This window comes from Sus scrofa, chromosome 12 (genome assembly GCF_054392235.1).
Source record: "Sus scrofa isolate SSC_HxYL_T2T_F1_AM1 chromosome 12, Sscrofa_HxYL_maternal_Yorkshire_Landrace_v2.0, whole genome shotgun sequence".
NCBI classification, from domain to species: domain Eukaryota; kingdom Metazoa; phylum Chordata; class Mammalia; order Artiodactyla; family Suidae; genus Sus; species Sus scrofa.
This window is the reverse complement of record NC_139394.1, coordinates 64,306,729-64,329,508: the sequence shown is the minus strand read 5'-3', so window position 1 is coordinate 64,329,508 and position 22,780 is coordinate 64,306,729. Positions and strand designations below refer to the sequence as shown.

Genomic DNA, 22,780 nt, shown 5'->3' with positions numbered 1-22,780 from the left:
CAAATGGCTGAAACCCTCACTTTAACCATCGACTAAAGACAGAAGAGGGTGTCAGGGTGGGGGTCTGGAACTTCAAAGGGGAGGAAGGCAGTTCAGTGTGGGAAAAGTTCCTGTGTCATTGTCCTCTTTCGGTTGAAAATACTGATGATGGAAACATTTGTCCCTTCTTGAAATAGATGTTGAGTTGATGCAAGTCTTTGAAAGGGGCACCTGTAACGTTCCGCGCAGCGGAGTTCAGTTCTCATGGTGCCGGCTAGCTCTGCTTGACTCCTGGAGAGTGAGTCCCTTGGCTTTGGCTGGGAACTGCTCTTATAGCCTGTAGTTCCACTACCCCCCAATGTGCTTAATTTATCCTGTGAGCCCACCCATCACCTTGAGGCACCCTGGGTTATCCAGTCAGTTCAAGGGTAGGCTGTTGGGTTTCTCGGTGGGCTTCCTTTTCTTTCTTTCTTTCTTTTTTTTTTTCTTTTTTCTTTTTGTCTTTCTAGGGCCGCACCTGTGGCATATGGAGGTTCCCAGGCTAGGAGTCTAATCGGAGCTGTAGCCACTGGCCTACGCCACAGCCACAGCAACGTCGGATCCAAGCTGCGTCTGCGACCTACAGCACAGCTCACGGCTACACCGGATCCTTAACCCACCGAGAAGGTCAGGGATCGAACCCGAAACCTCATGGTTCCTAGTCGGATTCGTTAACCACTGAGCCATGATGGGAACTCCCTCCTTTTCTGTTTTACCTCCACTTAGGGAAAAAAAGTGTCCCTTGAAGCCAGGGTGGTTGCTGTTTGCCCTGGGGTCTATCATGTCCCTTGGTGCTGGGTACTCTTTGACATAAATCCGAAATTGGATCTGTTTCTGAAGGCGAAAGAAATAAAAGCTAAAATAAACAAATGGGATCTAATTAAACTTAGAAGCTTTTGCACAGCAAAGAAACCATTGGCAAAATCAAAAGACAATGTACTGAATGGGAGAAAATATTTGCAAATGACATAACCAGTAAGGGGTTAATATCCAACACATATGAACAGCTCACACAACTCAACATCTAAATGCCGAGGTCCAGCCCCAGCAGCCAGGGAGCGCCGAAGGAGAGGATGGGCTACAAACGGCGCGGAAAGAATTGGAGCCAACTCCTCAGCTGCCTGCTGCAGAGGACCCAATTTATTAAATGAAAAGCCTCAGTTTTTATACCCTTTCACAATCAGGTTTCGTGTAAGATTTGACATTAACATTTGATTTAAAGCCCTTTTGTTCCCTCCACCCGAGATACAAAAAAAGAAGGTTAGTTAAAACATGTTCCTTTCAACTTTAGATTTTTCCTTCAAGATTACAAACTTAAAGTTTCACACTGTATTTTTCTTAAAAGGTCAACAACAGTAGCTATTCTATTCTATATTAAGAACAAAGCTTTAATAAGTAATAAACTATGATACCTAACATTCTTTAACTAACGGTGTATGTAGTTAACAAAACGCATGAAAGCTTTGGGCTCATGACATTCTTAAAACCACGATTTATTTGGCGCCAGCAAGCTAAGCATTTAACCTATTGTGCTGATTTACGTAAGTTCCAAACCACCAATTTCAATAGAAAGGAGTATTATACCCAAAATTATCAAATGCCCCCACAAAGGATGAAAGTTACAGGTGACACTGTTATTTGATAAAAAATATATCTATTATAGAAAATAGCAATTTATAGGCCAAACAACATTTTTCCCAGCCCCAAACTTCTTTTTAAATAAAGGGACTGAAATCATAAGTTTCCCCTGTATACTCTCACAAAATAGGTGCCATAAATTGTTACTCCAAAACAAAGGCTTTTTCCATTACATTGTTTAAACAACTTCATTCTGTTTTGGTTCAAGTGTTTTACGTACCCAGGGCAAATCTTTAGCAGTAAGAAAGCTGTGAATAGAGAAAGAAAAGGAAAGATAAACACAGAAAAATAGATTAACGTATTTTTTAGGGGATATCATTTTTATTTTCCTGGAGCCGATGTCTTTCAAGGGATTGCTCTGCAATCCTTCTTCTTTCTTCAGCTTGTCTGTAGCTCTGCTAACCAGACAAGCCTCATGCAGTTGCCGACTGTGGCTTTGCTTTCTTTACTGGAGCAGCCTTATGGCTCCCGACATCTAAAGACCAAACAACTGGAGTTCCCACTGTGGCCACAGCATGTTGTCTTGGCAGCAGCTCAGGTCACTGCTGAGGCACTGATTTGATCCCTGGCTTGGGAACCTCCATATGCCGAAATGTGGCCCAAAACAACAAAATAATCAACCCCAAACAAACTAATTAAAATATGAGCTGAAGACCTGAATAGACAGTTTTTCCAAAGAAGACATAAATGGCCCACAGGCACGTGAAAAGATGCTCAGCATTGCTAATCCTCCGGGAAATGCAAATTAAAACCTTGTGAGATGTCCCCTCCTGCCTGGCCACTACCTTGCTGGGCGGCTGGGCTGCTGCTTCTCCCAGCGCACTGGTGGTGACCACACCCTGGCTGGCCTGGCCCCAGATACCTCTACAGAGGTGAGTGCGGCTCCCTGGAATGTGTGGTATCCCAGAAAACAGCAAGATGAGAGATGCCATTCTGACTAGGTGCCGAGCAGCTAACCCACTTCCAGAAAACTGGCCAAAGCCACCAGCTGTCCTTGGACCTCTGGGGTGAGCCAAACTTGGAACCCATCTTCTGCCCCGCTGGGCGAGAGGGAGCATTTGTTACCTATTTTATTGTTTTTTATTGTTTCCTTTTGGCTGCAGCCATGGGCCCAGGATTGAACCCCAGCCAGAGCTATGGCCGTTCACCTGCTGCCCATAAGGGACCTTCCTATTATATATTTTAAAAGATTTCTTCATTTGGTCTGAGTAGGTCATTTTGCCATTTTACACCTAACCCACCAAGATGACTAGAGTTTAGTGTGTAATTACTTTGGGTTTTCTTAGCGCTGTTACGGAGTTTGGACAGAGCACAGTTCAAGGACTGTGCTAACCACGTACCACATAGAATGTCATGGCCTTGGTACTAGGCTTCATGAGGGATGATTGGAGAGTGTGGGCTGGGTCCCGAGCTCTCTGTTTCCAGGGCCTCAAAGGCCCCCCAGAGGTTCCGGGCAGGTCCAGGGGCTCAGTCTAGCCTGTGGGCCCGGGGAGCTTAGGGTTGCTGATCAAGGGAAGGTCGTACCTTGTGGACAAACAAGAGGGACCGGGAAGCCAGCCAGGGCCAGGCCTCGTGTGGCTCAGCAGGAAATGACCCGTGTGTGTCCCTGTGGGGGGAGGTTTGGAGCTAAAGGCACAGCTGAAGCTGTTCCCGCAAACTGGGGGGGACCTCTTGGTACCCTTGCTCGGGTGGCTTGGGAGGACTTTGCCCATTTGAGGGCTTAGTCCCAACAGAGCCAATGGGATGGGAGGTGAGTGATTCTGTCCCTACCAGTTCCTGCCCCACGCCGAGTAGGGGGCGAGTTCTCAAAGTTCTTGGTAGGGAAAAGGACTAAATACCAAACCACAATGTGGCCCTAACACCCCAGGTGGCAGACTTGATTCAGGAAAGAAGGAAATTGTATTTAATTTGGAGAGAAGAGAGAGACCCTTGTTTTATGCAAGGCTGAATGTTCGGGGGCGGGGGGCGGGGGGGGCCTGGGGGACAGGAGAGGGTGGTGTGACATCAGGGGAGCAGGTGTGAGGGGAGGCCTGGGAGGGGTCTGGACGTTGTGGTGGGGTCAGCAGCACTCCCACCTCGGCTCTGAGACACGGCAAAGGAACCAGTGCAGCAGCGGGAAAGTGAGCTTCACCTAAGGCGGGGAGGCGGGGAGCCAGGAAGAGACTGGGAATGGTGGGCTTCCGGGGGCCATAGGGAACCTGGGTTTAGGAAACCCAGGGGGTGTTAGCCCCCATCTCCTGGTACAGGAGCGCTGGACCAGGGGCTCTGGGTGTGAGGAGGTGTGTTACAGTCCCTGGAAGCAGGCTTGGCGCTCAGGCAGCTGTGTGGTCTGAAGGCGCTGCTCTGGGCCTGGCAGTGGAGGGGGTTTGGAAGTTTGTAGAATTTGTGGTCTCCAGAGGGCCAGCACTCTCCAGGCCCAGCCTGGGCCAGACATAGCCCTGTCCCCCAGGAGCCAGATCGGGACTCTTTGTTTACCAGCCCTGACTTGGGCCAACCTGCCCATCTTAGAGATCAGGACACTGAGGTTGGGAGGGGACAAATGACTTTTCAAGGTCAAGCTGGGGCTGAAAATTCAGGTTTCCTGTTTTGTTTTTGCTTTTCTTTTTCGGCTGCCCTGCGGCATATGGAATTCCCAGGCCAGGGATCAGATCCGAGCTATACGTGCCACCTACGCCACAGCTGCGGCCATGCTGGATCCTTTAATCCACTGTGCTGGGCTGGGGATCTAACCTGCGTCCTGGTGCTGCAGAGACACCGCTGATCTCGAGTTCCACGGCAGGAACTCCCAGGTTTCCTGTTTTCCATGCTTCTGTGGAATGTCTGCCTGCTCAGGGCTCTGAGGGGGCAACAGAGATGGCTGGGCGAGCCCATGGGCTGCCGTGTGGGGCCAGCAGGACAGAAGGGGAGGCGGGGGACCCACCTGCAGAGGGGTGGGAGAAAGTGAGAGCTGGCTCTGCGCCCCAATTGGCGCCTGGGCTTGAGGAACGGGCCGCCAGCAGCCACCTCCCCACCCCCCTTCCCCAGAAAGATCAGAGGCTCTCTGGCAGGTGGGTAGAACTGGTAGAGTTGTTCTGAAAAGGCGGCAGAAAGGACAGCAACCCGATTTGTTAATGTTGGAGAAAAGCCTGGGAACGGGCCGGACCTGGAGAAGGCAGCTCCCTCCTCCGGGCTGGAGATTTGAAACCATGAAAGCAAGTGCCGGGAAACCTCTCCTGGGCTGTCCTCGTCGGTGGAAGAGGGTACTGAGCTCGGGTGCTCAGGAGCCCAGGTGTATGGCAGAGGGGCCGGGTCCCCATCATGACCACAGGCTCTGTGGCTGCTGACGACAAGTGCAGACCTGTGGCCTTCCTTGCGCTTCCACGCCAGGCAGCCTCTGCATTTCCCAGCGCCCTGGTCAGGGACCAGGACCGCCCCTTGGTCTGTGGTGGGACTCTGGATCCCGAGAACTCCCCCTGGTGGAGCCATGGGGAGGGTGAGGCCTTGGACACACCCCAACCCTAATCTCGGGGGCCAGCGGGACCAGCCCCCTTCTCTCTCGGTTCGGTGGGTTTCCTAGTCCATTGGAGCACATCTGAGGAGATCCTGGGGGGAGCTGTAGAGCCTCTGGGGGCTCTGACACTGGGGCAGGTGCCCTGGGATAACCCTGGGTGCTGTGGCGCCCACCTGGCAAGTGCAAAGTGGGCCGCGAAGCCCCACCCGGTGCCCCTTTCCTCCGAGGCACTTAGGTGCTGCCCACCTTGTCCCCAGCATCTGTGGTGGCTGCATCACACCCCCCATCATATGCTGTAATGTTGGAGCCCCCAGAATAGGACTGTATTTGGAGACTGGGCCGTTTAAAGAGGTAGTTAAGGTAGCTGAGGCCCTGAGGGTGGCCCTAATGCAGCTCTGACTGCAGTCCTTAGAAACAGAGGAGCTGAGGACACTGAAGGGGGACCGCTGAGGACACAGGGGAGGATGGCCATCTGTGAGCCAAGGAGAGGGGCCTCAGCAGAGACACCCCCTCCCCTGCCAACACCTTGATCCTGGGCGTCCAGGCTCCAGGGCTGGGAGCAGGTGCATTTCTGTGGTGAAGCCGGTCTGTGGTACTTTATCGTGGCTGCCACAGCAAACCCGAACCCCATGTCTAGGAAAACCCTGGTAAGCGAGCAAAGGGGCCACGCCCCTGTGGGGCCACCGGGTAGGTGGTGCGGCCAAGGAGGGCCACTGCTTTGAGGTCTCCGTGGGAGGAGACGAGCTGTCCCCAGGCTTCCTGATCGCTGCTGAGTGCCCTTCTGAAGCCCGACTCCTGGAACGTGCCAGAAGGTGACGTGGGAAAGATGAGACTCTGTCCCAGCCGCGTCCCGTCCAGGTCCGCGAGATGGGAAGGAGGAAGGGCTGCCCTTTCGCTGAAGTCTTTACATCCGGGGCCCTTTGCAAATTGAAAACAAAACACTGAGCCTGTCAAGCGGCGCAAACCAACATCGGCTTTTGACTGCAGAGTGCAGGAAACTCCAGTCCTTTCCAGACCGACCTGGTGGCCTTTGGGGGATGAGTGACTCACAGAAGAATGGAAGTTTCAGGGCTGGGCTGGAGGAGGGGCTTGAGCCTGTGGGGGGGCCCCCTGGGCTGCCTGGAGCCAGAGGAGTCAGAGTCGACAGCCCTGTCATCAGCACAGCTCATTGTCTGAGCCTGAGCTGAGTAGTGACCGGCTGAGCCTCCTCTGGGCAGGAAACAGTTAAGTCCTGCAGCAGCTGCAGTCAGCTGGGCGCTGAGGGCTGGGCAGGCGTGGTTCTCCTGTCTGGCTGGGCTGTGGGATCCTGGGCCACAGGGCAGAGGAAGCCCAGCTTGGTGGCAGAACTTCTACATGGCTGAATTGGAGCTGATGGCCCCAGGGCCGCTGCCCGGGGTCCCCACTCACCCTCCAGCCACTCTCAGCCCAGACTTGGCTTCAGCCAGCCTGGCAGAGGAGGACTCAGCCTCCCTGGAGAGTCCCCCAGGGGAGCCTGGGGGACAGGGCAGCCTGGCAGAGGAGGACTCAGCCTCCCTGGAGAGTCCCCCAGGGGAGTCTGGGGGACAGGGCAGCGGTTCTGCCGACTCTGCCGGGCAGGAGGGCCCCAAGGCCGAGGGGGAGGAGGAGGAGGTCCTGTGTGACTTCTGCCTCGGGGCCAGCAGGGTGAGGGCCGTGAAGTCCTGCCTGACCTGCATGGTGAACTACTGCCCTGAGCACCTGCGGCCGCACCAGGAGAACAGCAAGCTGCATGGCCACCAGCTGACCGAGCCCACCAAGGACCGGGACCTGCGCGTGTGCCCTGCCCACCGCAGCCCGCTGGTCGCCTTCTGCTGCTCAGATGGGCAGTGCATCTGCCGGGAGTGCGGCCAGGGCGAGCACAGGGGCCACACCTTGGTCTCCCTGGACACCGCCCGCAGGGACAAGGAGGTGAGTGCTGGGGTCCCTTGGGGAGGGGGTGGGGAGGCCGCACGTCCAGGGAGGGACTGGGCCTTGGCCTCCTCACTCCTGTGCTTAGGGTTCACCCGGGAAGGACTTGAGCCTTGGTACCTGCCTGTCCATCGGGCAGAAATCTCTTTTGCACTTGGCTTTGGAAAGTGGGGTGGGTCCCTCTGTCCCCATCTCGGTCCTGCTGTCCCTGCGCTCTCTCCCTCTGGGTCCTCTTGCTAGTTTCCTGCTGTGTGTCACTCAGCTTTCTGTGGCTGATGCGTCTGGGGGTGGGGTGCGGAAGGTGTGGGGCTGAGCGCAGCGGTGTTGCCCTCTGGCCTGATCTGAGTGGCAGTTAGTGAAATGTAAACCTGGGCAGGAATTCAGGAGAGGAGAGCCCAAACCTCCCCCCTGATTCCTCTTTTCCCCTTCCCTAAATGAGGTCAATAGAAGGGGCCCCTCTGGAGATGTGGGTGACATCCAAGAGCCTGAAGACGCAGCACTGGAAACTTACCTGCAGGTGCAATGTTGAGGACGGCTTAACTTAGGGAAAATGAGCCTCCTTATCAGATGGGGTAGCAGGAGAGACTGAGAAACGCCGTGCGCAAAGCCTGTAACCTTAGTCCCGGCAGATAGGGACCTGTTTCTAGAACAGCCAGCTTTTCTTTGCCCTAAAGCTGAGAGCCTGGAGACTGTTCTTGGCAATGGATTTAGATGCTTCGTTTCTCACATTTTGATTTTCCACGAGCACATTTTTTTTCTCAGTGGCTGTTGGCTGTTGACTTTTGTCCCACATTTCACACGCCCAAGGTTCCTGGGTAGCTGAGGAAGTGCTTCCTGGGACGAGCTGGTTACCTGCCAGGGCCCCTCCTCCACGCCTCCATTAAGTGTAGATTTTATCCAGTGTTAGTGGGAATTGTTCTGGAAAGCTCTGTTTTCCAGACGCCAATGAGTCACCGTTTCCAGCTCTTGAATCCTCTTGCCCGCTGTTCCCAGCATCCTCAGTATCAGAGAACGTCAGGTCACTGCCGCCCATTCCCCACGTTCACAGCCACGAAGAGGCTCGGGGTCAACAGACAGGTCAGAGGACACATCTCCGTGTCCTTGAGGAAACTAGTCTTCGTCGCCAGGTGCTAGATGCTTATCATCCAAATCCCTTAATAACTCTGCCTAGTAGTGACTCTTTCCATCTCCACCACATTTGTCAGAACCTGTAGATGGCTAAGTCACGGCGCGAGGGATGGAAGCTTCTGGAAAGCCACCCCGCTGGAGGAGCACAGGAAGGACCCCAAGATCACAGTGTTATAACCTTACTTCCTTTCTTGTACCCGGACCTTGCCTCACAGGCAGTAGAGAGATGAAGGCAGACTCTACTGCTTCCCCCTCATGCAGGGTCTCAGATCGGAGTCCTCTTGTGTTTACCTGGAAAAGTGGTGCATGTACACGTTGAGAATCAGTCTCCGTCAAACACTGCAGTAGATTGTTCCAGCAGATTTTTCGGTAGATTTTCTCCCTCCCATCCTGAACCCCCTGCCTCCCTCCTCCGAGCAGGCACTGCCATCCACCCTTGCTTCTGCTTCCTGTTAGAGTCTGTGCCTCTAGCAGCATAGACACAGTATGAACTCTAAACCTAGCGTGAGCTGGTGCCTTTCAGAGTCGGAGGGTAACTGTGGTCCCGAGCAGGGAGTCTTGTGTAGCCTGTGTGCAGAGCCCCAGCTCAGACACCCCAGGAGGGAGCTGTGTAGGGTAAAATATAAACAACTGGGGAGGGACCCTGGGTGGGACGGTTCTTGTGCTGAAGGCAGTTGTGGTTCCAGGTACTGTGCGGCGGCCCCACTCCCTGGGCCCTGGCGCTGGCCCAGCTCACCACCCCGGCATGCTGCTTGCCCGGGAGAACTCCTGCCTTTCCACCCGGTGTCCTTGCGTTCAGCTCAGAGGGCAAGTTTGCTCTGTAAGCGCAGCCACACTCTGAGTGGCCATGCCACATCCCAGAGCCAAAGGATGTCCTGTAAGGAGCCCAAGAGACCAGCTCAGGAGACCTGGTGGCTGGAGGAGGCTGCAGCCAACACTAGATGAGTGTGGAAGGCGTGTCGGACACAAGTCCGGTTCTAGACGCTCAGGTGTTTCTCCATCCAGCCCACGTCTGCTGGAGCCGCTTGCTCAAGGTCACTTCAGAGCATGGAAAGGGCTAGTTACTCAGGCAGGCACGTCCTGCGGAGGCAACTGCGAATGGCAGGGCCGGCCGTGAGGATGCAGAACAGCTGGGAGCCTGTGTCGGATCCACAGAACCACGGATTTCTCCGTTCACTGGCTGAGCCCCTCTGAGGCTCCCACGGTCCCTCGCTGTGCCCGTGGGCAGAAGCTCGCTTTGGATTCGGAGGTTCTGGGGGTTCTTTGATGATGTGTCCAGTCCTGGTGGGCTTCCAGAGCCCAGCTCTTCCCCCCGGCCTCCATGCCTGAGGCCCCTTGGCTTGTATGAGGGGCTGATCTTACCTCCTCTCCCCCGCTCTGAACTCGGGCACGCTGCCGGGGGCGGGGGAGGCTGTGTGTGTGCGGTGAGAGGCACTCCTCCTGTGGCTGCTCTCCTGCTTGTTCTCACCCACGAAGTGCGTGGATTCTTTCCTGTCCCGGGTCGGGTTGATCAAGCGTTACTGAGCACTTCCTCGGGGCCAAGCGCGAGGCTGTGCCGTCTGTTTCTGGGAGTCGGGCTCTGATCGGGGAGCCAAGGCAGGTCCACGGCCTCCCGATGCCAGAGGCCTGCGGCAGCACAGAGGGCCTGCCGTGCGTGCCAAGGAGGGAGGCCCCCGGGGGTGATGTCAGGGAGGGGCTGGGGGGGTCTTGGAGGAGGGAAGGCCTGGGCTGGGCTCCGGCTTAGGTCTGGAAGTCCATTCGTGGAGGTCACTGCATCCAACCTCAGCTTTGGTTCCGGAAAGCCCGGGACTGGGTGCTGACTGAGGACACAGTGTCCAGGTCCAGCAGGAGCCCAGTTCTGAGAGCGTAAGTGTGCCTGCTTCTCGGGGGAGAGTGACCAGCACCGTTCACAGCCCGTTGGCAGCCGAAAGGTGGATAGTTTGAGTGCCTTGTACTCGGTTTTATGAAGCTTGGTTTCTTCTTAAACATTCAGCTGGGCTCCACGCCTTCGAGGAGTAGGGAGGGTGTCTTATATAACCGGGCCGGTATGCTCTGGCTTCTGACCAACAACCGAGGAATGAAGCCGGGGCCCAGGGGGCTCTAGTGCTCCCAGATGCCGACTTCCCAGAGGGAGACGCGAAGCAACCACAGCGCCTGGGGTTTCCTCTCCTCCCACTGCCTCTGAGGTTCCAACCTGCATCTCGCACCTACCGCGGCCACCACCTCTGTCTTGAGATAGAAGCCAGAGCAACTCTGTGAGCAGATTCTTGTAAAGGATTGGATGGAGGTGGCACAGCCAGTGAGGGGCAGGCCTCGGGACACCGGATATTGTACTCTTTGCACACCTGTCACTTCCTTGCTGAAGCGGCAGGACCCCGTGTCAGAGGGCATCCCGCTCATTGGCACCGCTCACTATCCTGCTTTTGTGCGGCCCCCGCCCGTACCTGAGGTGTGTCTGGCCGACGTTTTGGGAACCCCCGGAGCCAGGGTGTGAGGCACCCTGTCATTTTCTAGGAACAGGAATAACTAGAGGTGCTGGTTTCCCAAAGTGGCCCCACCTATTGTGATGGGAGTGCCTGCCTGGGGGGTGACTCACCAGGTCCTCACAGGCACTTCCGAACCCTTTGCTCCCTTCACAGCCAGCCATTGTCTGCAGGCCGTGGGAAGAAGCCCCTCCCTGATGCTCTGGGGGTCCCCCGGCCCATCAGGGGTGGTGCTGGGGCCGCTGCTGTAACCCATTCTCACGCCCACCATCCCCGCTACCGTGCGTCCTGCTGTGTCTCCACCGCCTTTAAACAAGTAGCTCCACCTGGAGCAGGTGGCTGCATAAGCCGTTCAGAGAGAACAGGGTCCTTGATCGCCCCAAATAGACCAGAGGCCCCCATCTCCCTACTCCTGGGCCTCAGGCTCTGGTCTCAGGGGAGGTCAGCAACCAGAGCCTGAGCACCCATCCCATCTCACCTTCTACAGAGGGAGGCGAGTGTCCCGCCTGCCTGCCTGGGATTCCCGAGGGGGAAACACGTCCCTGTGGCCCCCGCCCCGAGTTCTGTGCAGACACAGTGACTCACGCTGCCTCGGAAAGCAATGCGGGCTCTGTCACTGCTGTCTCATGCCCTCATGGAGGCAGGGAAGTGCCAGGGCCTTTGAAGTTCGCAGAGGCTCCGGTTTCATGCCTTGGCACGTTCTAGGCAGAAAGTGCGAAGGAGTCCCCAGAGACGAGGGCAGCAGGGTCAAAGCAGGTGAGGACAGGGCTGGGCAACGGGGTCAAAGCTGGCAAACCCAGGGGGCACTTGCCTTGGCTGCCTCCTCCAGGGGAAAATGAGATTATGGGATGGAAGGGAGTCACCAGCAACCATGGCGATGAGAAGGGCACCAGTGCCTTGACGGGGCACTTACCGTGCGGGTGGCTGTGCAGAGCCCCTGCTGGATCCCACCCGTGTAGCCACCGTGACCCCCACCTCCCCACCTCTCAGGGCAAGAAATGAAAGTGCGAGGTGTTAGGTGGATTTTCCCCAAGTCTCAGCTGCTAAGTAGAAACCCTAGGGTCCCCACCCCTGGCCCCAAGCCCCTGTGCTCCTTGCCAGGCTGTTCTGAGGCCAGATGGCCTCTGCTCGACTCCACTGACATCTGTGTAACCTTGCACAGGTGACCTGTGGAGCTATGTCTGTACCTACTGTGGGCATGGTCAGGATGGCAAGCTAATGCAGGGGAAGGCTTGACGCTGTGCCCAGCACAGCATAGTAAGTCCTCCCTGCATTTCAGCTGGTTCATCCCAGGGGTGCTGGCACACAGCTGACCATCTGTGCCTCCACCGAGGCCACCCAGGCCAGCTTCTGAGGTCAGACCCCCTAAGGAAGAAGGGCAGATGGCGCCCTTGCTCCTGGAGCCCCTCCACGGGCCCTGGGCTCCTTCCTATTTAACCCTGACCTTTCCTCTCCTTAGACTGAGCTTCAGAACACCCAGTTAGACCTGGAGCAGAAACTCAAGTTGAATGAAAATGCCATCGCCAGGCTCCAAGACAACCACAAGTCTGTTTTGGTAAGGCTGGCTGGGGCCACCTGCAGGCTTCTGCACACCTGGCTGCTGGTGCACGGTCGGCCAGGCCCACCTCCTGGACACGAGGGACAACCAGACCTGCCTGGGGCCCCTAGACTGATGGGCAGGAGAGCCTGGGGCTGGTGCTCCCTCCACCTAAGGGTGACTCAGCCCATAGACAGGCCCGTAAATACGCTCGTCCACCCGGGGCAGCTCATCCCTCTTTCCCGAACCGAGGATTCCTTTAAGAAGTTGCTCCCTGGCTTGTGGGTTTCTCTGGTTTCCTTTTCCGCGTGCTGAGCTTCCAGAAGGTTGGCCACCTCACTGACAGGGTCTCACTGCCCCTGCCGCCCGCCCCAGGTCTCCGTGTCGGAGGTGAAGGCAGTGGCCGAGGAGCAATTCGGGGAGCTCCTTGCTGCCGTGAGGAAGGCCCAGGCCGACGCGATGCTCTTCCTGGAGGAGAAGGAGCAGGCCGCCCTGGGCCAGGCCAGCGGCATCAAGACCCACCTGGAGTGCAGGAGCGCGGAGATGGAGAGGACCAGGCAGGAGCTGGACAGGATCGCTGCCATCAGCAACCCCGTGCTGTTCCTGGAGGTACGGGCGGCGCCAGGGAGAGCCTCACTCTGCTCGGGCAGCAGCGCCGTGGGAAGGGGACCGCCTCTGATAAACGGTGCACAGGGGGCCGTGGGGACAGAGAGGCAGAGTACAGGAGGGAGGACATCCCAGACCGGGCACCAAGGTCATGGGAGATGAGTGACATTCCAGGGAGGGGAGGAAGGTTTGAGGAAGCACACAGCATCTGGGGACCGACCCGGATGGGGCGTGGGGTGCCAGGCACTCGGGGATGGGAGGTGAGGCTGGCAGGGCCAGGCGGGCGTCTGGCTGTGCGAGAATCTGTCCTCCACCGTGAAGTCACGGCAGCCCGGGGCGGACCTCGGGCGAGGGGTCATGAGCTCAGATCAGCCTGCGGTGTGAAGCCCTCAGTGCTGTGCGGAGGCTGCTGGGCCGGGTCAGACCGGGGTCCTGATGCCTTTCGGAGCGGCTGCATGTGCTGGTGACTGCGGACAGCCCAGCAGAGGAGATGGGACCTTTCTTTACCACGTGCCATTCATTGTACATTAAGCCGCTTGCCATCAGAGCCGGATCCGAAGGACAGGAAATCTGCGGGGGAGGAAATTCCATCCTTCTGGATCTGTCCCTAGTTCGCTGTGTGGTTTTCGGCAAGTTGCTCAACCTCTCTGGGTCTCAGATTCCTCATTTATCAAACAGGTCGGAGTCACAAATTTCCAAGGCTCCTTCAGCTCTCATATTCCTAAATGCAAATAATTTTTTGATTGCATTTTTGAAAAAAAATTCTCTTTTAGTTACAACAAACATAAATGTTTATTGTGGGAAAAAACCTTGGAAAATACAGAAAAAATATGAAGGAACACAATCATCTGTATTCCCACCCCCCAAAATAGTCGTTGACCTGGTAACGAGTAAGCGAAAAAGAAACAAAGACTGAAGAATGTCTTTCAGTTCCTTTACTTTTCAATATCAAAACGGAGAAGCTATGAATAAATATTTGGCTTCCTGTATCATGTATTTCCCAAAGAGTATAGAAATAATTTCTGTTTATTTTTTCTCCTTTTATAAGATTATCATAAAACAGGGAGTTCCCATTGTGGCGCAGTGGAAACAAATCTGACGAGGAACCATGAGGTTTTGGGTTTGATCCCTGGCCTTGCTCAGTGGGTTCAGGATCTGACGTTGCCGTGAGTTGTGGTATAGGTTGCAGAAGAGGCTTGCATCCTGCGTTGCTGTGGCTGTGGTGTAGGCCGGCAGTTGTAGCTCTGATTTGACCCCTAGCCTGGGAACCTCCATATGCCGTGGGTGCAGCCCTAAAAAAAAAAGGTGAACATAGACTATGTTAATGTTTAATATATTATTTAATATGTATAAAATATATTTTAGTAGAAGGTAACTTACTTTGGTTAAGAGTAACTTCTTGTTCCCCAAGTTTTTAGCAATTTGAAATGACCGCAAGTATTTTCCCCCAGGGGTTTAAAATGTTACTTTTATTACATATGGCACTATATCTGTATATAGTGTTAAAACGTTCATTTTTTTTTTTTTTTTTTTTTTTTTTTTGTCTTTTTGCCATTTCTTGTGCCGCTCCCATGGCATATGGAGGTTCCCAGGCTAGGGGTCCAATCGGAGCTGGAGCCGCCAGCCTACACCAGAGCCACAGCAACGCGGGATCTGAGCTGCGTCTGCGACCTACACCACAGCTCACGGCAACGCCGGATCGTTAACCCACTGAGCAAGGGCAGGGATCGAACCCGCAACCTCATGGTTCCTAGTCAGATTCGTTAACCACTGCGCCACGACGGGAACTCCTTTTTTTTTGTTTTTTTTTTTTTGTGAAACGTTCATTTTTTTAATCAGCTCTCTCCCTTGGAGTTTTTCTTCTCCTCCATTCGTCCAGTGAGTTTCATCACTAAGTTTTCTGCTGTATCTGGTCTGCAGTTCAGTGCTTCGATTGCCTTTGACTCTTGATAACGTGTTACATCTGAGAGTGACCTTTCCTGATCACTGCAGAGTTTAAAGCAAAAGAGGCTGAAATGTGATTCTCTAGGTGAAAATGCTTTTCCAGCTCTTCAACAGAGAACAAGATTAGGGGAAGCTGTGTGTTGGATTGAATGAACGAGGAAAAGGCAGCAAGCTTTCCCATCTGAGGACTTGTCTGCAGCTCTCCCAAGGGCTTCACGGGCTTCTCGATCGCTGTTTGGCTTATGTTTAAATTACTGATAAATAGAAATTCCCATCGTGGCGCAGTGGAAACGAATCTGACTAGGAACCATGAGGTTGCGGGTTCCATCCTTGGCCTCGCTCAGTGGGTTAAGGATCCGGCGTTGCTGTGGCTGTGCTGTAGACTGACAGCTGTCGCTCCAATTAGACCCCTAGCCTGGGAACCTCCATATGCAGCGGTGTGGCCCTAAAAAGACACACACGCAAAAATTACTCACACACAAACAAACAAACAAAGAATCAAGGGGATGAACTCCGCAGGAGTGTTCCCTCCGTCTGGACTGTTGGCGTACCGTTTTGTTTCTGGTCTCCTGTCTGGACTGTGTATTGCAGCTGCTCATGGGCGTCTGGTATCTCTTGATTTTTTAAAACTCCCCTTTCCCAGTTTAAAAAAAAAAAAAAGAAGAAGAATGCTTTCGACATTGTCAGAGGCCAAGCAGACCCATTGCACGCACTCTCTTTGTGAAGTACATATCATCACCAGCCCATTTTATTTTATTATTATTACTAATTTTTTTACTGCTGTACCTGTGGCATATGGACGTTCCCGAGACAGGGATTGAATTGGAGCTGCAGCCACCAGACTGCCCCACAGCCACAGCCACACCAGATCTGAGTCCCATGTGCAACCTACTCCACAGCTTTCGGCAACGCCGGATCCTTAACCCACTAAGCGAGGTCAGGGATTGAACCCGCAACCTCACAGAGACATTGGGTTCTTAACCTGCTGAGCCACGAGGGGAACTCCCATCAGCGCATGTTAGAGATGGGGAAGCTGCCCTGCTGCGGAGGGCGGCCCCGTGGGAGAAGCAAGAACCCAGGGCAAGGTCTGCTGTGTCTCCTCTCCTGCAGGAGTACTGCCAGTTCAAGCACACAGAGGACGGCGCCTTCCCCAGCGTCTACATCGGACTCAAGGACAGGCTCTCAGGCATCCGCAAGGTCATCACGGACTCCACGGCGCACTTGATCCAGTTGCTGCAGGATTACAAGGCGCGGCTCCAGGAGTTCTCCAAGGAGGGTGAGGAGCGGTGTGGCAGTGCCTCTGAGGGGCTGGCGGGGAAGCCGAGTCGGGGAGGGCGAGCGGCGTCGGGCAGTGTCTCAGTTTCAAGCCACCCTGCGGCTAGACCTCGTTACTAGCGGATGCTGACCTTGCTGCTTTTATTTTACGCTGGAGCGCGTCACACCCTGGGATCGGCCTGCAGCTCGGTGACTAGTTTCTGAAGCTGTCAATGCCCATTCGTCTAAGGCTGGTCCGAGTCAGGCTGGGGTTGCTTCTCCGCGTGTTTGACTTCATCCACTGGAGAACTGCCGGCCTTGGGCAGGGGCTCTGGGACGGGAGTAGCCTCCAGTCCCTCCTTCCCCCAGGAAGCCTGGGGAAGAGCGGCCGGGGTCCCGCGTCTCGGGTTCTCCTGCCCACCTGGACAGGTGGGCATCCGCTCCTCTTGGCGTTCCAGGGGAGTTTGACATCAGGACTCAAGTGTCTGCCATCATCGAGCACAAGCATCGCGCCTCCAGGCCCGAGCCCAGCACCAGGCCGCAGTTCCTGCAGTGTAAGTCGCCGCTTCTCTTTCCCCGGGGCGGCGGGGTGTACGGGTGATGCTTTGGAAGCAAGAACGCCAGCGTCTCACAACCTCAGGTCTAACCCTAAATGGTACATATTTAAAAGTTTAGTTTTTAAGAATTTTGAACTTTTCCTTTTGAAAAGTTTCAAACTTACCAAAACATGGCAAAAATAGGACCAAGAGGGCTCACACACCTTTCATCCCGCTCTCCCAAAGGCTGGCACCTTACACACCTGTGGAACCTGCGTCCAAACCGGGAACCGAACCTTGCTGTGGTGCCGTTAATGCACCCATGGATTTTATTCAGGTTTCACCCGGTGTTCCTCCCAGCGTCCTTGGTCCCAGATGTGTCCTCGTCTCCTCCTGCTTCAGTCAGGGTCCAGTCCCTTAATCCTTTGTCCTTCGCGACCTTGGCCCCTTCGAAGTGCCTGGCTACCCAGCGGAGGGAGGATGAGGGCAGACGCAGGGTCAGAGTAACTTCCAATGCGTCGGGGCATGGAGGGGCTCTCGTTCTCTGGGACCAGGCAGAGACTGGCAGGAGGGGGCTGACTGAGAGGTCACCAGGCTATAGTATTGGTCAGATATTTTATTTTTTTTTTTAATGATTTTTATTTTTTCCATTCTAGTCGGCTTACAGTGTTCTGTCAGTTTTCTACCGTACAGCAAAGTGACCCAGTCACACATATGTACATACGTACATTCTTTTTCTCACATTTGTCAGATATTTTAAAGAAGAGTGACTCCACTGTGGGTATAAGCATCCGTTTTCCCACACCCTTGCTGGCACCGGTGGAAAAGTGCCTGGCTTTCAGGACGTATTCGTTGTTGAATCAAAGAATGAGTCAATGAACAGATTTTATTTCTTGATTCAGTTCAGCAAATAATACCCTAAGTGCTGAGTAATTTGAGCTGCAGGAAGGAAGGAACTGGAGTGACTTCTTAAAAGGGGTCTGGGAAAAAAATAAATTAATTAATTAAATCAGGATGTGGAGTTCCCGTAGTGGCTCAGTGGTTAACAAGCCTGACTGGTAACCGTGAGGTTGCAGGTTTGATCCCTGGCCTCCCTCAGTGGGTTAAGGATCCGGCATTGTTGCCATGAGCTGTGGTGTAGTTAGCAGATGCTGCTCTGATCCCTAGCTCCGATTGGACCCCTAGCCTGGGAATGTCCATATGCCGTGGGTTCAGCCCTAAAAAGACAAAAGACAAAAATAAAATAAAATAAAATAAAAGGGGTCTGGGACCCCTTACAACACAGATCGGGGAGGGGTTGCCCCATTGTAAGCAATTCTCCGTGAGACCAGCTGGACATTCTACAGTTTAACTGAGTTCTGATCCTGTCTACCTGGAGAGGGTGTCAGAGCCACAAGATGCGTCACAAGGAGCAGGTCCCCAGGCGGCCCACAGCTCTGTCTGACTTGGGCGCCAGTCAGAGGTTGCAGTGACCCCCCTCCTCAGGCGGCTGGCGCGGCTCACGGACCTCAGGAAGGCATCTGTAACATTCGTATGTGATCAAGGACACAGGGGCGCAGCCAGGTGGGGGAGGTGCACAGGGCAAGGTGTGGGAGGGTCCTGGGAGCAGGCGCCTCTGTCCCCGTGGACGTGGGGCGGCCCCGCTGGTGGGGATGTTTGCCAACCTGGAGGCTTCCTCTCACAGGCCTGAAGGACCATCAGCTCCATCCCAGCCCCTCTCACTTCTCAGAGAGAATAGGAGTTAGGGCTGAAAGGTCCAAGCTTTCTTCTGATGGCCCCGTCCAGGAGCCCACCCCGAGTCGCTTGGTTGGGACAAAAGACACGTAGAGCCCAGCAAATCACAAGGGTTTCAGGAGCTCTGTGCCGGGAACCGCGAGGCAGAGACCAAATACATAGATTTCTTCTTATAAATCGCGGTCTCACACTGTTCTCTGCTTTCTGCTTTCCACCCACCTCTTTTCTGGGGGGACCAGCGGCTGGGCAGGCCGAGAGCAGGGACGGGGGATGTTTTCCCGTCCTTTGGAGGCTGGCCAGGTTGGAGGTGTTCAGTCCAAATCAGCTGTCTGTCCCTGACCCTCTGTGTCCCCTCAGACGCCTGTGACATTGCCTTCGACCCGGACACGGCACACAGGTACCTCCGGCTGCAGGAGGACAACCGCAAGGTCACCAACACCGCGCCCTGGGAGCACCCCTACCCCGACCTCCCCAGCAGGTTCACGCACTGGCGGCAGGTGCTGGCCCAGCAGAGCCTGTACCTGCACAGGTACTACTTCGAGCTGGAGCTCTCCGGGGCCGGCGTCTACGTAGGCCTGACGTGCAAAGGCATCGACCGGAAGGGCGAGGAACGCAACAGCTGCATTTCTGGAAACAGCTTCTCCTGGAGCCTCCACTGGGACGGGAAGGCGTTCAGGGCCTGGCACAGCGACACGGAGACCCCGCTCAAGGCCAGCCCTTGCCGGAGGCTGGGGGTCTACGTGGACTCTCCGGGCGGGGTCCTCTCCTTCTACGGCGTGGAGCCCGATGCCATGACTCTGGTGCACAGGTTTGACTGCAGGTTCTCGGAGCCCGTCTACCCCGCCTTCTGGCTTTCCAAGAAGGAGGACGCCATCCGGATTGTGGATCTGGGAGAGGAACTGGGAAAGCCGGCGCCCACCTCAGTGGAGGCTGCTCCCTAGAGGCCGGAATCCGCTTCCCGCAGATGGGACGGCAGCCTGGTCCAAGGGGGGTCCCTGCCAGTGGGAGCTGCCTTAGAAGTCGCGCGGGAAGGGTCTCTGGCTGCCACACGGCGCTCTTCTCCACGGTCGCAGCCTCCGCAGGCCCTCCGCCCCCTCCTCGTCTTCTAGCGACACTCTCCAGTCTGCTCAGGTGGACGCGCGCTGAGCCCGGAGTTGGTCACCAGGAATCCTCAGAGCGATCAAAAAGCCTGCGGAGGACTCACCAACTTTATCGCGTCCTCCCCGTGTCCCAGACACTGTCCTGAGGGCTTTCTGGGCATCACCCCTCCCTCCTGTGACCCCAACAGCAGCCCCGTTTAGCAGCTGGGGAAGCTGGGGTCCTCGGGGTTTAGGGAGCTTGCTCGAGGTCACAGTGGTCACATGGGGAGGGGCCGAGCTGGGATTCAAACCTGGGAGGGCTGACCTTGAACTTCTCTGCTGCCTTCCCCCTTAGATCAGGGGTGTCGTGTGGAGAATAAACCGCTTCATGAATGGAGTGTCTCTCGGCCTCGTTCTCTTTGCAACCCCACCCCCCCCGCCCCGCTCCCCGTCTGAGACGTGCAGAGGCTGAGCGGCAGCTCATCCGATTTGGGGACAGCGAGGACTCTTAAGAATGTCTCAGCGAGGTCCGTGTCTCAGTCCCCCGACCTCTCGGGGCGGTGCTCGCTCTTCTCTGGAGCCGCCTTGTGATGGGGACACATCTGGTGCCTCGTTCCAAGAGCAGCTCCTCACGCGTCCCCCGGGAAGCTTGGTTTCGCACCACATGTCCCGTGTTCCTGTGTGGTGTCCAGCCCTTCCGCCCCCTGATCAGGTCACTCTCCTTTCGACAGTCGCCTGCCTAAGATGAATGATGAACATGCACCAGTGCAGTTCCCTCCTGGCTCAGCGGTTAAGGATCCTGCGTTGTCACTGCTGTGGTTCTGGTTACAGCCGTGATGCAGACTTGATACCTGGCCTGGGAACTTGCGCATTCCCAGGGCACAGCCAAAACCTCTGAAAAGCGGAAAGGAGAGGACAAGAAACCCTCTGTACTCTGCCCCCCCACCAATTATTTGCATTTTTTGACATGTGCTCCCTCTGTGTTTATATACACGTTCATACAGTGTGTGTGTGTGTGTGTGTGTGTGTGTGTGTGTGTGTGTGTGAGAGAGAGAGAGAGAGAGAATGTTTTTCTGGTGGAACCTCTTGAGAACTGAGACATGCAGGCGCCTCTGAATATGTCAGCATCTAGGAATGTTTGCAGACTGTTTGCTGTGGACTCCAGGTTCTCCGAAGCAGCTGCTGATACAAATTTTGTGGAGTTTGGGAGTTCCCGTCATGGCTCAGTGGAAATCTGTCTAGCGTCCACGAGGACGTAAGTTCGATCCCTGGCCTCACTCAGTGGTTTAAGGATCTGGCGTTGCTGTGGCTGTGGTGTAGGCCAGCAGCTGCAGCTCCGATGGGACCCCTAGCCTGGGAACCTCCATATGCCATGGCCCTAAAAAGCAAAAATAAATAAATAAAAAAATAAATTGTGGAGTTAGAAGTTGGACAGTGCCTGTCATCTTTGGCCGCAGTGTCAAGGTTTTGTCTTCAGAATAGCCCCGTTGCTCTCAGTGACGCCCTGCTGCCCAGGTAACTTTGGAACATACGCGCGTCTGCTCGTAGACTTTCACTGTGTCTGTGCTCCACACGGCATTTCTGCAGATGACGTGACTTACGAACAGGCCTTTGGTCTCAAAAATGTTAGGAAGCCCAGTGGTCTCCTTCCGGGTCATCGGTGACAGCGGGGCCTTCTGTTGGGGACGCCCAGGGCCACGTACGCTCCCAGCTTTGTCTGTAATGGCCCAGTCATGACTCCTGGGGGAGCACAGGCCAGGGCTAAAGATCTCACAAAACAGATAAGTCATTTTCACGTCTTTTTTCTTTTCAAAACTACACACTTTGTTTTCTTCCCCGTGCCTTTCAGTGTACATACATGTGCCCTATAAACTCGGTACTGGACATTGATGATCGGCTGCCCCAAATAAGGATCCCAACGACAATGAGACTTTTCAATAATGTACAGATCCATTTTATCTTATTTTATTTTATGCTTTGAAAAATTGTATTATAGTTGATTCATAGTGTTCTGTCAATTTCTGCTGTAAAGTGACCTATTTATACAGACACATACATTCTGTTTCTCACATTATCCTCCATCGTGTTCCATCACAAGTGATTAAATACAGTTCCCTGTGCTATACCGCAGGATCTCATGGCTTCTCCAGTCCCAATGCAATAGTCTGCATCTACTGCCCCCAAACTCCCCGTCCATCCCACTCCCTCCCCCTCCCCCTTGGCAACCGCAAGTCTGTTCTCCACGTCCATGAGTTTGCTTCTTTTCTGTGGAAAGGTTCATTTGTGCCGTATATTAGATTCCAGATATGAGTGATATCAAATGGTATTTGTCTTCCTCTTTCTGACTTGCTTCACTGAGTATGAGAGTCTCTAGTTCCATCCACCTTGCTGCAATTTTATTGTATTTTTGACCACGCCGGTAGCATGTAGAAGTTCCCAGGCCCCAGGGATTGACCCCGAGCCACAGTAGTGACCCAAGCCACAGCAATGACGACGCTGAATCCTTAACCTCTGGGCTACCAGGGAACTCCCAGTAGTTACCATTTCTCGAGGCTAAATGTGTGCCAGGCAAGCTTTTAAGTGCTTGGCATAGTACACCTCATTTAACCCTCACACAGACTCTGTGAAGTGGAAACTGCTGTTGTCTCCATTTTGCAGACAAGAGACTGAAGCATAAAGGGTTAAGGAATGTGTCTGTGTTCATGGAGCCAGTCCACAGCTGCGCCGGGGTCTAAACCCAGGAGTCTGGCCCCAGGCCCCACACTCTTCACGCCTCAGCTGTGCTGCTTCCAGTGCTCCTGCGTCGACGTGTTGTTGAGGCTGGAAGACCGTCTCAGGTCCAGGGACAGTTTTCCACTGCAGCGGTTTCTGGCTGGTACTCTGAAGCAGTCAAGTAACAGGTATGTGTGAAACATTTGTGTTTTCACTTTGACAATGAGTTAAGAAGATGACTGTTTATAGTTTACATTTTCAGGAGCACTATAACCCAACAGCTAGAAAACAAAGCTCCCGTCTAATTTTATACTCACAAATATTTAAAAGTCATTAACAACAATCTAAGTTCAACCCCAGGCTCCACAGTATTCGTTCCCCCTAATTTCAAAGGGGTCCAGAAGTTCCCTCATGGCTCAGCAGGTTAAGGATCCGGTGTTGTGACTGCTGTGGCTTGGGTCACTGCTGTGGCGTGGGGTCGACCCCTGGCCCAGGAACTTCCGCATGCTACAGGAGCAGCCAAAATAAAATAAAAGGGGTCCGTACATTATTTTAATTTGACTCTGTTCCTGTGGTTCTAGAAACGGGATGACCAGCTCTTTCAGAATATACAGCAACCGCCTTCCCCCTGCACAGCTCCAGGCTTAGGAGATTTACGGTAAAGCCATGTTTCCTAGGAGGTCAGTACAGAAAGC

General features: G+C 54.5%; 1 protein-coding gene across 4 annotated transcripts in view; it reads left to right on the top strand.

Moving 5' to 3' along the window:
* Window positions 1–19,770, top strand: part of TRIM16 (tripartite motif containing 16) — a 38,231-nt gene extending 18,461 nt beyond the window's left edge. For 2 of the 4 annotated variants that reach the window (XM_084986253.1, XM_084986251.1), the window contains exons 4-9: window positions 6,808–7,072; window positions 12,143–12,238; window positions 12,596–12,829; window positions 15,881–16,046; window positions 16,483–16,578; window positions 18,652–19,770. In XM_084986253.1, the coding sequence (XP_084842379.1) occupies window positions 6,839–7,072; window positions 12,143–12,238; window positions 12,596–12,829; window positions 15,881–16,046; window positions 16,483–16,578; window positions 18,652–19,235 (1,410 nt within the window). In that variant the 5' untranslated portion in view covers window positions 6,808–6,838 and the 3' untranslated portion in view covers window positions 19,236–19,770. Of the gene's footprint in view, window positions 1–4,488; window positions 4,704–6,431; window positions 7,073–12,142; window positions 12,239–12,595; window positions 12,830–15,880; window positions 16,047–16,482; window positions 16,579–18,651 lie in introns of those variants that run through there. The other 2 variants (XM_084986250.1, XM_021067910.2) reach the window with 2 other exon arrangements.
* Window positions 19,771–22,780: the final 3,010 nt, after the last annotated feature.